General features: G+C 40.9%; 1 protein-coding gene across 1 annotated transcript in view; it reads right to left on the reverse strand.

Annotated features, from left to right (window-relative positions):
* Positions 1-15,375, reverse strand: part of LOC122562633 (uncharacterized) — a 244,370-nt gene that overhangs the window by 160,897 nt on the left and 68,098 nt on the right. The window contains exons 5-6 of the mRNA XM_088000000.1: positions 12,179-12,284; positions 9,850-9,961 (exon numbers count right to left, since the gene is read on the reverse strand). Coding sequence (XP_087856126.1) covers positions 9,850-9,961; positions 12,179-12,284 — 218 coding nt within the window. The remainder of the gene's footprint in view (positions 1-9,849; positions 9,962-12,178; positions 12,285-15,375) is intronic.

Genomic DNA, 15,375 nt, shown 5'->3' on the forward strand with positions numbered 1-15,375 from the left:
TCCTTGTAAATCTTTTCTGAACCCTTTCAAGTTTCACAACATCTTTCCCATAGGAAGGAGACCAGAATTGCATGCAATATTCCAACAGTGGCCTAATCAATGTCCTGTACAGCCGCAACATGACCTCCCAACTCCTGTACTCAATACTCTGACCAATAAAGGAAAGCATACCAAATGCCTTCTTCACTATCCTATCTACCTGTGACTCCACTTTCAAGGAGCTATGAACCTGCACTCCAAGGTCTCTTTGTTCAGCAACACTCCCCAGGACCTTATCATTAAGTGTATAAGTCCTGCTAAGATTTGCTTTCCCAAAATGCAGCACCTCGCATTTATCTGAATTAAACACCATCTGCCACTTCTCAGCCCATTGGCCCATATGGTCCAGATCCTCTTGTAATCTGAGGTAACCTTCTTTGCTGTCCACTACACCTCCAATTTTGGCATTATCTGCAATCTAACTAATTGTACCTCTTATGCTCACATCCAAATCATTTATGTAAATGACAAAAAGTAGAAGACCCAGCACCGATCCTTGTGGCACTCCACTGGTCACAGGCCTCCAGTCTGAAAAACAACCCTCCACCACCACCCTCTGTCTTCTACCTTTGAGCCAGTTCTGTATCCAAATGGCTAGTTCTCCCTGTAGTCCATGAGATCTAACCTTGCTAACCAGTCTCCCATGGGGAACCTTGTCGAACGCCTTACTGAAGTCCATATAGATCACATCTACTGCTCTGCCCTCAATCTTCTTTGTTACTTCTTCAAAAAACTCAATCAAGTTTGTGAGACATGATTTCCCATGCACAAAGCCATGTTGACTATCCCTAATCATTCCTTGCCTTTCCAAATACATGTACACCCTGTCCCTCAGGATTCCCTCCAACAACTTGCCCACCACGGAGGTCAGGCTCACTGGTACATAGTTCCCTGGCTTGTCTTTACCACCCTTCTTAAACAGTGGCACCACGTTTGCCAACCTCCAGTCTTCCGGCACCTCACCTGTGACTATCGATGATACAAATATCTCAGCAAGAGGCCCAGCAATCACTTCTGTAGCTTCCCACAGAGTTCTCGGGTACACCCGATCAGGTCCTGGGGATTTATCCACCTTTAACCGTTTCAAGACATCCAGCACTTCCTCCTCTGTAATCTGGATATTTTGCAAGATGTCACCATCTATTTTCCTACAGTCTATATCTTCCATATCTTTTTCCACAGTAAATACTGATGCAAAATATTCATTTAGTATCTTCTTCAAAAAGATTGAAACAAGCAAATTGTCCTTGGCATTAAGCATGGTGATTTGAAGGCTGCTGTGCTCAATGCTGCATAACATGGGGCACAGTATCAGAACTACCGATTTGCAAATTTCTGTTTCTGATACTGTACCAAAACAGTTTTACGTCAAAATCACAAAACTTTGTCAACTTCCTGAACCTGTCTACAGCCTTTGACATGGTTGACTACAACATCCTCCCTCAATTCCCAGGAACAGGGAAAGAAATTATGAGCCCTGTGTTCATCCTCGTGTGGGCACACCCCTTACTCCACCCTGGCCCCAACTCAAGTAAAGTGAATCCCAGGCCCTAATTATTGGGCCCTGATGTACACTGCCTAAGCCCTCCTCATGCCTCTCCACTGTCAACCTGCTGGGCAGGATGATAGTCACTATTCTAATTTAGCTAATCGGTGTTTCAGATCACTGCAAGGTCTTCTCCTCCTGACCTCGCATCATTACCTGTGTTCCCTAAGGTCTGTCACCTCACTAACTTTTCATTAAGGTGCTGCTGCTGAGCAACATACTCCAAAGGAACCGTATTCGCTTTTACGTGTTTCCCAATTCTGTTCTACAACTAAATCACCTCCAATTTAATAACGCGAAGTCTGACGCCACTGCGCTTGCTCCCATTCCAAACTCCATTCCCTAGTAAAAGACTGAGATAAAACTACTTTGTTCACTACCATAGCATCACATTTGATCACGAGATGAGCTTCCAACCTCACATGGCTTTACATCTTCCTGTTTCACAGAGTCATATTATTCAGTGGTCATTGAAAGGAAAATCCTCTTTTCTTTGCAGACCACATCAGCTGCAGCTTTTGACTGCTTCAGAGATCATTCTGTTTCATTTGGGCTCAAACTTGGAGACCATAAGTACAGTCATTTACTCGTGCCTTGATTTCAGGTGTGAACATTTCATGCATCACTTCCATCGTCTCATCCTAGGTTTCCATCTCCCCAAAGCAATCAAGCTACTTGACTTGTCACTAAGCAGAACTACCACCATGACACACTTCATTACCCCATTTTAACTTTAAAAAGAGATTCCATCGACACTCTAATTTGATTGGCAGAACTGTTCCTCACCATCAACAATTTCTCCCTCGATTCCTCCTACTTTCTTCAGACTAAAGGGATAGCCTTGGCACCACATGGGCACCAGCTATGCCTGCCTCTTTGTAGGCTATGTGGAGCAGTCCATCTTCTGCAGTTACCTAGCAGTATCCCCCACCTTTTTCTCCACTACAGCGATGACTTTATTGGCACCACGTCATGCGCCACATGAAGGTTGAACAGTTCATCAACTTCACTAACACCTTCCACCCTAACTTCAAGTTCACCTGGACCATCTTGGATACCACCCTCCCCTTCCTGGATCTCTCCATCTCCATCTATAGAGACCGATTCAACACAGACATCTACTTCAAAGCCACTGACTCCCACAGCTACCTGGACTACACTCTCAGCCCCCATCTCCACTTCAAGGGGCACCATTTCCCCTCCCATGTGATCAGCAATGCCCTCCACCGCACCTCCTCCACTCCTGCACTTCCGCCCACTAGCTCCACCCCTCCAATTGCAAGGATAGAACCCCCCGGTCCTCATGTTCCACCCCACTAGTCTCTGGATACATGCTATACCCTCAGCCATTTCCAACACCTATATAGCAGACCCCACAACCAGAGATGTATTGCCCTCTCCACCCCTATCTATGCTCCGCAGAGACCATTCCCTCAGTGACTCCCTCGTTAGCTCCACACCTCCCACCTACCCACCCTCCGTACACAGCACTTTCCCTTGTAGCTGCAAGAAGTGCAAAACCTGCACCCACACCTCCTGCCTCACCTCCAAAGGCTCCAAAGGATTTTCTCACATCTGGCAGAGATTTTCTGCATACCGAAACACCTCATCTACTGCATCCATTGCTCTCGACGTGGTCTCCTCTACATTGGACAGGCAGGATGCCAACTTGTAGAACATTTCAAGGAACATCTCTGGGACACATGCACCAAACAACCCCACCGGCCTGTGGCTGACCACTTCAACTCCCCCTCCCACTTCAAGGACATGCACGTCTTGGGCCTCCTCCACTGCCAAATCCAAACCACTCAGCGTCTGGAGGAAGAAAACCTCATCTTCCGCCTTGGGACCCTTCAACTATACAGCATCAACATCACTAGTTTCCAAATCTCCCCTTCCCCTACCTCATCCAAGATCCAACCCTTAAACTCGGCACCACCCTCTTGACCTGTCCATCTTTCTTTCTACTCATTCGCCCCACTCTGATACATCACAATCACCCCCCACCTCCGCATCTACCTATCATCTTCACAGCTACCTAAACCCCCCACCCCCGCATCTACCTATCACCTTCACAGCTCCCTTCCCCCACCTCACACCCCCCACAATGATCTCTCAGCACCTCCCCCCCACCAACCCATACATTCCTATGAAGGGCTTATGCTCAAAATGCCAACTCTCCTTTTCCTCGGATGCTGCCTGACCTCCTGTGCTTTTCCAGCACCACACTTTTTTACTTCCTTCATAATCCTCAATTCCTCTATTGATCAAGAATTTATCTCAGCCTCAAAATATATACAAGGACTCTGCCCCTACAGCTCTCTGTAGAAAGATGTTGCAAAAGCACTCAACTTTAAGAAATTCCTCCTCATCTCAGTCTTAAATTTGCACCCTTTATCCTGAGACTATGCCCTTTGATCCTAGTCCCACGAGAGGAAACATCCTCAATATTTACACAGTCAAGTCCCTTAAGAATCCTATATGTTGCATTCTTTTATACTCTAGTGAGTGAAGTTCCAACCTATTTAACCTTTGTTCATAAAGCAGAAGGCAATGGCCTAGTGGCATTGTTGCTCGACAGTTAATCCAGAGGTCAGATAACATTCTGGAAACCTGGGCCCGAATCCCACCCCAAAACGTTGGTGGAATTTGAATTTAATAAATATATGGAATTAAGAATCTAATGATGACCATGAATCCATTGTTGATTGTCAGAAAAACCTATCTGGTTCACTAAAGTCCTTTATGGAAGGAACCTGCCATCCTTACCTGATCTGGCCTACATGGAAATCCAGACCCACAGCTGGGTTGACTTTAACTGCCCTCTGGGCAATTAGGAATGGGCAATAATGCTGCCTAGCCAGTAAAGCCCTCATCCTCTAAACGAATAAAGAAAAAAGTTCTTCTATACCAGGAATCAGCTTAGTGGACGTTCTCTGAACCTCAAATGAAATTATCTCTCTTCTCAATTGTGGGCCAAAACTGCTCACAGTACTCCAGATGTGGTCTCACCAACTTGAACAAATTGCAAATAAGACTTCCTTACTCTAAATCATCAAACCCCTTGGGGAAAAGAAAAGGCCAACATTCCTTCGCCTTCCTGATTACCTATTACACGTGTGCTAGCATTCTGTTTTGTGAACAAGTCCCTTTGAGTTGCAGAATTATTCATTTTTTCTCCCTTTAAATAGTATTTTGTTCTCTTTTCCAAAATTAACCTCATTTTTTCATATTGTACTTCATCTGTTAATCTTTGCCACTTAACTTATTAGTACTTCTGAAAAACTGCTTAAATACCTCTTGCAACCTGCATTTCTTTCTATTTTTGTCATCTGAAAATTTTGTTACAATACACTTGCTTCCTTCCTTCAAATCATTAATAATTATTGCAAACAGTTGCAGCCCCAGCACTGGTCACTGTGGAAACCCACTGGTTACAGGTTACCAACCTGAAAAATAACCCTTTATCCCCACTTACTGTTTCCTGCCCATTAGCAATTCTCTATCCATGCCTATGTACTACTATGGGCTCTTATTTAATGACTTAATCTTTTGCAAGGTACCACCATGTTGAATGCTTTCTGGAAGTTCAAATACAATACTGGTGGTTGCATCCATTTGTCTTGCGCGACCAAGTTTCTGCGCATGGGAAGTCTTGCTTCAGTCTTTGTTGGTAGAGCAGCGTCTGTTGTGGCTGTAGGGGTCCACACTGGAGCGACAGGCTCAGCTGCAGCGACTGCACTTGAAGGCGCTGTTCTCCGGGGTTGTCTTGGTACTGTTTGTTTCGGCGGGTGCGCTTTTCTTCAGCAGCAAGCTTCAGTTTCAATTCTCCTCCTTTTAGATCTCTGCGTAATTCCAGCCTCCAACAAGAGCGATCACTGGCAATGTCCTCCCACCTCTCGACATGTTCAGTGACTTCATGCCTCTCTTTCAGGCATCTTTGAAATGAAGATGAGGCCGCCCTTATGCTCTCTTGCCAGAGGCCAGTTCCTGTACAGCAGATCTTTAGGGGTCCTACCACCTGTCATGCGGTGTATGTAGCCCAGCCAGCAGAGACAACATTGTTGGAGGTATCTGTGCGCAGGCCAAGACTTCACTGTTGGTGTCTCAGTCAGTCCACAAGACATCCAGGATGCATCTCAGGCTGCGAAGGCGATGAGACATTACTAGCTCCCTTCTATCTACTCTGGTTGAGACTACCTTGGAAACGTCTAATAAACTGAGCTGCCAATTTCCCTTCATGAAGCGGCACGGTGGCTCAGTGGTTAGCACTGTTGCCTCACAGTACCAGGCACCTGCGTTCAATTCTAGCCTCAGGCGACTGTCTATGTGGAGTTTGCACGTTCTCAGTGTCTGCGTAGGTTTCCTCCCACAATACAAAGATGTGCAGGTCAGGTGAATTGGCCATGCTAAATTGCCCATAGTGTTAGGTGCATTAGTCAGGTGTAAATATAGGGTAGGGGAATGGGTGGGCGGATTAGTCTTCGGACAGCCAGTGAAGACTTGTTGGGCAGAAGGGCCTGTTTCCATACTGTAGGGAATCTAATTTAAAAAAAAACCATGCTGGCACTGCTTGATTGTGATTTTCCAAATGTTCAGCTATTACTTCCTTAATAACTGATTCCAATACTTTCCATCAATTGATAATAGGCTAATTACCTATTGCTAAATCCTTTGTTTTGCCCCCCTTCCTTTTTTAATTGGCAGTTTTCCAATCCTCTGATACTTCTCCAGAACGGAAGAATTTTTGGAAAATTGCAACCAATGCCCCCATTATCTCTATAACTACTTCTTTTGGGGCCCTGGGAGGCAAGCCATTAGGGCCAGGTGACTTATCTGTCATTAGCCCTATTCTCTCTAGTGATAGTATTTAATTCCACCTCCGCATCTTTAGTATCAATGGGATGTTTGAAATATCTTCCACCATAATGACTGGTGCAAAATATCTGTCTAACTTCTCTATCATTTCCTTGCTCCCCATATCCATCCCTCTAAACCTCCTTTGCTGTATTACGAATGTGCAGAGCATTATTGGTAAGTGTAGATAAAGTATATCATAGCAATAACTAAGAAGCCTTAATAATCTCCTCACCTCAAGAACTTGAGCATCCAATGATGCTGCACCTATACCAGGCACTATTGGTCCTATTCCTTCCAGTAATGAAGGTTATTAATGGGAAAGTTGGTCTATGGCATTTTAAGTCAAGAAGTGCAGCTATCATTATGACGTGCTTCGCTTCAAAATCAAGGAATAAAGCTGGGCTAACAGTTCAGAGTTCACTTGTCATAATTAGGTCGAGTGCCTGGAAACGTCAAGTCATAGGTTCAATTTTAGAAGTTCCAGGACTGTGCTTTATTGTAAAGACTAGCCTGACTAGTTTCAGAAATATGCATCAACACTAAATGCCTTGAAAGAGCAACTTGGAGAATTGTGGAGATGAAGAGCAAAATAGAAGACAAAACAGGCATGCTAGGAAGTACAATTCTTACCCTGTACTTTGCCTTTGGGATGGCTTTCAACATATTAGCGAATCAGCCATAACATTTCCTCAAGCTAACCTTGGCCAAGGTTTTATCTTATAGTTTGGTTGTAGGAATGGATGAAAGTCATAGACATTTTCAGATACATGGGTCACTAGTGGCGGGAAGAATGATTAGCACGCATTAAAATGTTATTTACTAAAAGTGAAAGCAGAAATTTGTCATAGCTTAGACGATACTAATGTCAGAAAAGCAAGAAATAGGTACAGTAAGCAAGAAAGAGGAGACAAAAATCTGAATTAAAATAATACGCTGATAAACAGATGTCTTTATATCCTCTTCTATGCAGCATCTCAGAACAGACAGATCATAAGAGTCAGGTACTGTTACTCATTATACAGATTTCAACTGCAACAGAAACACATTTACATGGGGAAGAGGTAAATACTGAGCAGAAAATGAGCAGGCCTAGTGCAGGTAAGCACTTGAAGACATTTTGAGATATTTTATTTTAAAGGCAGAATAGAAGAGTAATTATAAAAGAATCACTAAGGCAGGCCTCAAGTAATAAGATGATCAAGCAGTCAAGGCATGTGGGGGTTATCCAAGAAAACCTCAACATGACTTTAAAGAAATTTGGAAGTAAGAAGCCAAATTGCTAGGCACAAGGACTAAGTGAATATGAATCAAGACATATATGGCAAAGACAGGAATTGTAGAGTTCTAGAGGTTATGTTTTGCTAAAGGTAATGCTTTAAAGTGAACAGGAACATTCAACAAAATTGATCAATAAGATGAAGTGGGCAAGAGCAAAAGCTTTGAACAGAAGGGATTAAAACAATGAAAGTGGGCCACTGCAATCTTCATAAAGCACCACAAACTCCTAAGCCTTTAGTTCAAATCAGTCTTTCACTTAATCACAATCACACATCAATTCTAATGGCATTGATTGCTGTCCAACTAAAATATAAACCAAATTTACTAAATTCACTTGAATACACTTAAATACATATATGTGTCAGGCGAGAGCGGGGTGAATTGGCAGTCACTTCCAAGTAATCCAAATTATTTTAGTTACAGTCTTAGCTTAGGTCCTTCACAATTAGTTCACTAGCTTGGCTTCAACTGTGATATCACCAATTGCACTCTCTTGCTAATTGAGATAACAAGAATTTAAAAATAGGTCAAATTTTAATAAATCTTGTTACAGGTAATCAGCAAAAACAATTGCATTATATTGGAAACATTTGCAGCAGCACAGAGAAACTTCTTTTGACAGGAAACCACTCAAATAACACCCTCAATTTTAAGAAATAGGAATGTTAAGTGATGTTGAAATTGGTCACAGAAAAAGTAGTCAGGTAATTATTTTTAAATTAAGTCATGGCTCAATTAAAGAAAGCCTACTAAAAATTAGTAGAAATCTTCTCAGTTACAGACAGCTCGAAATATAAAAACTCTTAGAAACTTCAAGGCAGGAAAAATCATTGGGTACTCAAGCCACTTGGTTTAGTAGAAGCACAGGCATGTTTCATTCCTCAGATCTTTATAAACATATTATGAATACCAATGTATCATCAATGTGAATGGGTAATACAATTACCAGCACACACAGTAGTAGCTTCAGTTCCTTGATCAAAGGCTCAGTTTGACAAACTACAACCTAGCATAAACCTTGTTATTTCCGAGATGGTTTGGTTGTTTAATGCATGTTGAAAACAGCATCAATGCACCCTCTGGTGGATAGATTTGTATGCTGCACTTTATTCTAGAAATACTGGTGCAGAGGTGCCGGCGTTGGACTGGCATGGACAAGGTTAAAAAAAATCTCAACGCCACGTTGTTGTTCAACAGGTTTATTTCGAAGTTTCATGCACTGTAATCTTTTACTATAAATCTGTCTTATGATCCTGCTCCACAGCTGCTTATGAAGAAGGAGCAGCATTCCCAAAGCTAGTACTTCCAAATAAACCTGTTGGATTACAACCTGGTTCTGGATTAGTGGTACTGGAAGAGCACAGTAGTTCAGGCAGCATCCGAGGAGCAGCAAAATCGAAGTTTCGGGCAAAAGCCCTTCATCAGGAATAAAGGCAGAGAGCCTGAAGCGCGGAGAGATAAGCTAGAGGAGGGTGGGGGTGGGGAGAAAGTAGCATACAGTACAATAGGTGAGTGGGGGAGGGGATGAAGGTGATAGGTCAGGGAGGAGGGTGGAGTGGATAGGTGAAAAAGGAGATAGGCAGGTAGGACAAGTCATGGGGACAGTGCTGAGCTGGAAGTTTGGAACTGGGGTGAGGTGGGGGAAGGGGAAATGAGGAAACTGTTGAAGTCCACATTGATGCCCTGGGGTTGAAGTGTTCCGAGGCGGAAGATGAGGCGTTCTTCCTCCAGGTGTCTGGTGGTGAGGGAGGCCCAGGACCTCCATGTCCTCGGCAGAGTGGGAGGGGGAGTTGAAACGTTGGGCCACAGGGCGGTGTGGTTGATTGGTGTGAGTGTCCCGGAGATGTTCCCTAAAGCGCTCTGCTAGGAGGCGTCCAGTCTCCCCAATGTAGAGGAGACTGCATCGGGAGCAACGGCTACAATAAATGATATTAGTGGGTGTTGAGATTTTCAACTAGAAATACTGGAACACAGTAACATTTTTGTTCCAATTTTCAAAATCAACAGCATCTTTATCAGAAGTTAGTCCTCAATGTTACTTTTAAACAAATCATCTTAATTGCAGATTCCAATGTTGTATTTCTATGAAAACAGTGCTTAACTAAGTAGGAAAAGGATTCACATACCCATTGATTCCATAACAGTGTCAATGACCTTGCCAAAGAAAAATGGAGCCACTATCTGCGAAAGACAGGAGACCACTAGTGCCAGCATCCCACCAACGCAAAGGAGTATTTCCTTTTGAACAGAAAAAATGTATTCCAAATGTCAAAATTTAGAATGTGTAACAATCTCTACTTGTAATACTGTAAAACAATATTTTAACATTTCCTAAATTAAGGATAGTTGACTGTAGCCTTGGGTTATAGGTAGAGAAGAGATATTGAAACTAATTAGCTAATTTTGATTGCTTTAGTAATGGAAAGTTCCAAATGCTACAAAACATAATAGTCATAAAGTCATTTAGGATCCAATTTACCCCCAATATTTTAAGGGAGAACTAAAAGTGGCCAAAATTGGGGACTTATGTTTCGCACAAAGTACCATCTTGTAAAAGAAATGAAGCTTGTGCCAAAAATGGTGACTTGGGAATCATTAAGCAGCTAATTTTGACTAAATAACTCCAAAGTGCCCATTAAGGAGGCCACATGATATTTTGCTGGCCAAAACTTGAACTAGCAGACAAGAAACTATCTGCCCTTTGTTCAGGATAGTTTCAAGCTATCCTGAAACATTTTCATGTAGGTTAATTTGCACACTCCGCACCTTGGGCAGAATCTTTCCGTCCAGGAGGCAGTAGGCCTGTAGACAGGAAAGCAACTTAATTACACGAGATAGTGGCGAACCAGAATCCTGCCTCCACAAGAAATACGTTCTGGGTGAAAATACACATGAAGTTTACTATCTTGCCATGAATTAAAGACCTTAAGCCATTAAAGACCACGTCAGGGTCTGCTCCCATCTCAGGTGGGACTATATAATAGCCAGCCCACTAGACTGGTTAATTAGTGCAGGCTACCTGCGAATTGAAAACAGTCCCTCTGTTTTAATTTTTGCGAGATTCAGGGCATGGATGCAGCAAGGGAATTTCTGCTGAAAGTCACCCCTCTGTTCCTGCTTCCAAGCCTGCTTCAGAATCCCACTGCCTAAAACACCCAACCACAGAATATCCCATCGCCACAATTCATTTCCACTTTAAGCTTTAAGTCATATCTTCCAATGTGGCACTGCTGAATGCAAGACTTGACCTTTGATTGGTCAGCAGCTGAACGGATGGGACCTCCCCCATGACCATTTCAACTCCAGGAACTTTATTTCAGATGAAGACCTGTAGGTGCTTCGTGAACAGTCTGATTAGATGATGATGATATACCAGGGCCTTTGAAATGCCAGTGGACATATCTCACCACATTTGAGCGTGCATGGAAGATTTTACCCCTTCAGTGAAATGGAGGCAAAGGTTACATACAGCACACCATAAAAAAAGTAGCTTCTGATTACTAACCTTCCAACTGTTTGGTTTTTTGACAAGCAAGGTTAAATCATGATAATCAATTTGCCAAAACTCCTATGCTAAATCTACTCTTCTGCACAGGTGTTTCTGATTAGCACCGAGTTCACTTTAAAAGTATGTTTTTAACCAAAATTACTCCCTGCAACATTCTTCTTAAACTTTAACTGTTTGAATTCAATTTTTAATCTAGTAAAAAACCAAAAGGTGAGGGATCTGTACAGCCGACTCCAGTTTTTCTGTAGTTGGTTATAGTTTTGCATAACATTTGGTCAGAATTCTATTAATGTTGATAATTTTGCTTATTTTTATAGCTGAAATTTCAATTGTGGTAAATTAAATAAATACAAGTGGAAGCAGAGGAGCTGGCACTTGGAATGGCACTTCAATACACAGAAGAAAGTTTGAAGGCTGGTAAACACACATGGGGTAAATCCCTGATATGGGTCTCCTGCTTGCTCACCATATGATAAGATCTATAGCAATTCTGGAAAAATATTTTTTCATGGCTTACATGGATATTCTATGGGATTGCTACCTTGGTCAAAGCAGACAAATCGTTCAAAATTCATTCTCTTGACATTTTAAGCACAATTATTCTAGTCAAGTGAATAATTACGCTTAGAAATCAGGATTTTAATTGTCTCTCTTACCAAGTCCAAATGCATGAGACGCACTGCATGCTGAACACAGCAAGAGTAAAAATTACGGTGTAAAATTCATACCTGTCAAATCATGCTCTTAATTCAAAGTGAATTTTTCTCTAAATACTGAAGTTGGAAGTTCCTTAAAGCCTGCTAGTTGCAAGCTATAAAACTGTATTATCTTTCAACTACTGCAGATATGAGAATTAGAAATACATGTCAGATACATAACCTTAAATAAATTCCAGTCCTTGAAATGAAACTGTCCATTAATAACGCATTAACATAAATAATACTCACATCTTTAGCCAAAGAAAAGAGGCGCTTAAGATCAGCTTTATTCTTTTTCTCAGTATCTTCATCAATGCTATGCACAATACGAAAGATTTGAAGCCTTCTCAGGAACCTAAGGCAGGAAGTATTAAAGCATAACTTGCCAGCAATAAGGACTGACAACACCTAACTATTAACACTGGAGTCATAAATAGCTCTTGATCCCACAGACACAATGAGCATATGGAGTGATCATTTTATAACTGCCTGATGCTGTGATTCTTAAAACTGATTATCAAAATAAATCATAATTAGAACCATTTCAGAATTAAGTGAAAAAAGCAAATTTGCACTTACACACATTAGCATTTCTCTAAAATTGTCTGCAAATCTCCATGTACAATGAGTTAATCTGACAAGAAGCTACTTTTTTTCCAATTTCACTGTCAGCAGACATTTTATACACAGCAATATCTCACAAATATCAAGGAGAAATCAGAATAGTTAGTGATTTTTGGTGCGGAAAGGAGGTTGAAGGAGAAGAACATTGCAAGATTTTCTTCAAAGTAATGTAGTGCCTTCAAAGTTTAGCAAAGAACAACATAGTATTCCTTTAACACTGCACTGTATGTCAGTCCAGGCTGCATCCAAATCCCAGATTGAAATTTTAATCCACAACCTAGTAATTAATCAAGGAAAATGACTTAGTCTAGTTCATCTAAATAAATTGTCTATATACAAGTTAATGTTTTAATATTAACTTCAAAGAATCACAGAATTGTTTGATACAAGAGGCCATTTGAACCATCACATATGCATTGGTGTTTGGAAGATTTTAACGTAGTGCCCATTTCCCATCTTTTCTCCACAACCCTGAATAGTTGTTTCAACATAAACAATCCTCCAACGCCCTCTTGTATGCTTCAATAACCACTGAAAAACAAAGTGTGAAAAAGCAGTTGATGGTTTTGTAAAAACACTAAATTAGTCCCCTTTGGTTCTCGATCCATTTGTGAGAGGGAACCTATCTATTCTGTCCAGACCATTCATGATTTTTAAAATATCCATCTCATCTCTTTTTAGCCTTCTCCTCTACAAGAGGATGTCACAATTTCCCCACTGCATCCTCAAAATTGAACTTTCTCATCCCTGGAACCATTCTTGTAAATCTCTTCTACATTCTCTTCGATGTATTTCTGCACTGTGGTATTTAGACTGTACATAAATACCCCAAGAAATATTAACTGGCATTTAATACAAGTTCAGCATAACCTCCCTGCTCTTTGGACTTAGTTATCAAGTGTCAAATACTACATTAACAGCAATATATGCCCTGCTGGCATTAAACACTTACGTACATATACATGCTGCACACCATTTAGAATTGCCCCTTTCATTTTCTACTGTCTCTCCACATTATTTGTAGTAGAATTCTCCACAATGAACTTAATCTGCTTCTCCACCAATGTGTTAAATGTTGTTTTAAGTCCTACACACCACGGTCCTTCATTTCGAATGTACTCAATTTTTGTATTGTTTGCAAACTTTAAAATTGCTATTGTACAGTAAGATCTAGATCATTAATATACACCAGGAAAATGAAGGGCTTCAATACTAACCCCTGGGCAATTCCCTGAGGAGAAACATCCTCCAGGCTGAAAAATATCTATTAACCAATGTTTTCTGTCCGTCAGCCAATTTTGTATGTGCATTGTGATGTCTATTCCATGACTATAACTTCTCTCCCAAGTGTATAGTATTGTATCAAACATCTATGGAACTGTCACAACTTACTGGAGAAGTGTGCTGGAATCAAGCCTCATTATTCCCATAATTGTCACAAAAGTGAAAATATTTAGTCAAAGTATGCTCAATTTATCTGACTAATGAGCTTAAAGAAAACATTCATCAGGTTTCTGTACTGGATAAGGAAATAACGTAATGACAAATAAATTGTCTTTAATCAATGGCAATATCAATTCGGAAATGTCAATTGTTAACTTAGAATTTAAATTGTAGAGTTATATCTGTTCCTAAATTCCCTCCTTCAACACACAAAGATAAGATAAATATTAAGGATAGAAATACTAAGAGGAACCGGGGAAATACAGTTCAATAGTACTGGTCTAGACCACAAGAGCTTGAGTCATTTCTCTCAGTTTCCTCCAATTCCTTGTAGTTTTTTGACACAAGATTGTTTGCACACTGGTGCTCTCTTTCATTGACTGGTTGAAAATATTCTTTAACTATCTTTAAAAGTGTTTTAGTCATCCTTCGACAGGGGATTTGTGAAGAATGATGAGTGGAAGACATCTGTTACTGGAGACTTTCTGGTACCTCTATACAAGACAGACATGCAGATTTTTAAAAAATTCTCTTTCTTTGCAGGCTAGGTACATCTCTCTCTCTCATTAGCCATAATTAAGCATTATTACCTGGTAAGGAGACAGTCACAACATCATTATCAATGCAATTATTCCCATTTAGTTTGGAAACCATTGTTTCCATGGCGTCTGCTTTTGCTCTCACTGTTCCATGAGAGCGCAACATTTTTCACAACTCATTGTCATGCTCAAGTAAACAGTCTTATTTAAAACTGTTGAGGGGCAACTTTTTCACAAAGCGGGTGGAATGAACTGCCAAAATAAGTGGTAGATGCAGGCACAGTTAAAACATTTAAAATACATGACCTATATGTACCCAAGTTAATAGGAAGGGTTTTGAGGGATACGGCCAAACGCAGGCAAGTGGGATTAGTTTAGTTTGGGAAACTTGGTCGACATTGACAAGTTGGACTGAAGGGTCAATCTCCATGCTCTATGCTAAAATCTCTTCATACAGTCTTCTTGTTTTTCCATTTTTAGTCAGCACAAATAAAACAACTAAAATAAGCTGTGGACTTGACACAAGTCCATCAACCACATTGCACTCATCAACATTGTTACCTTATCAAACAATTACAGCTTGTTAATTACTACTTAAATTATTTTAATTATGACTGGAATAGACAAAGTGTCAAAGGTAGTGACCACAAAAACCACCAAATTGCTTTTAAAAATGCAGCCAGTTTATGAGTGCTTTTTAGGGAAGGAAATCTACCTGGTCTGAACTATAATGTTGCGACAGCAACCAGGTTGACTCTCTTCAGTTTTTCATTGTTGTCAAGTACAATTAAGAATAGAAAATTAATAACAGACTTGCCAACATGTGGATACACCAAGAAA

This window comes from Chiloscyllium plagiosum, unplaced genomic scaffold (assembly GCF_037043375.1).
Source record: "Chiloscyllium plagiosum isolate Xiang-an unplaced genomic scaffold, Cpla_swu_hap1 HiC_scaffold_24, whole genome shotgun sequence".
Classification (NCBI taxonomy): domain Eukaryota; kingdom Metazoa; phylum Chordata; class Chondrichthyes; order Orectolobiformes; family Hemiscylliidae; genus Chiloscyllium; species Chiloscyllium plagiosum.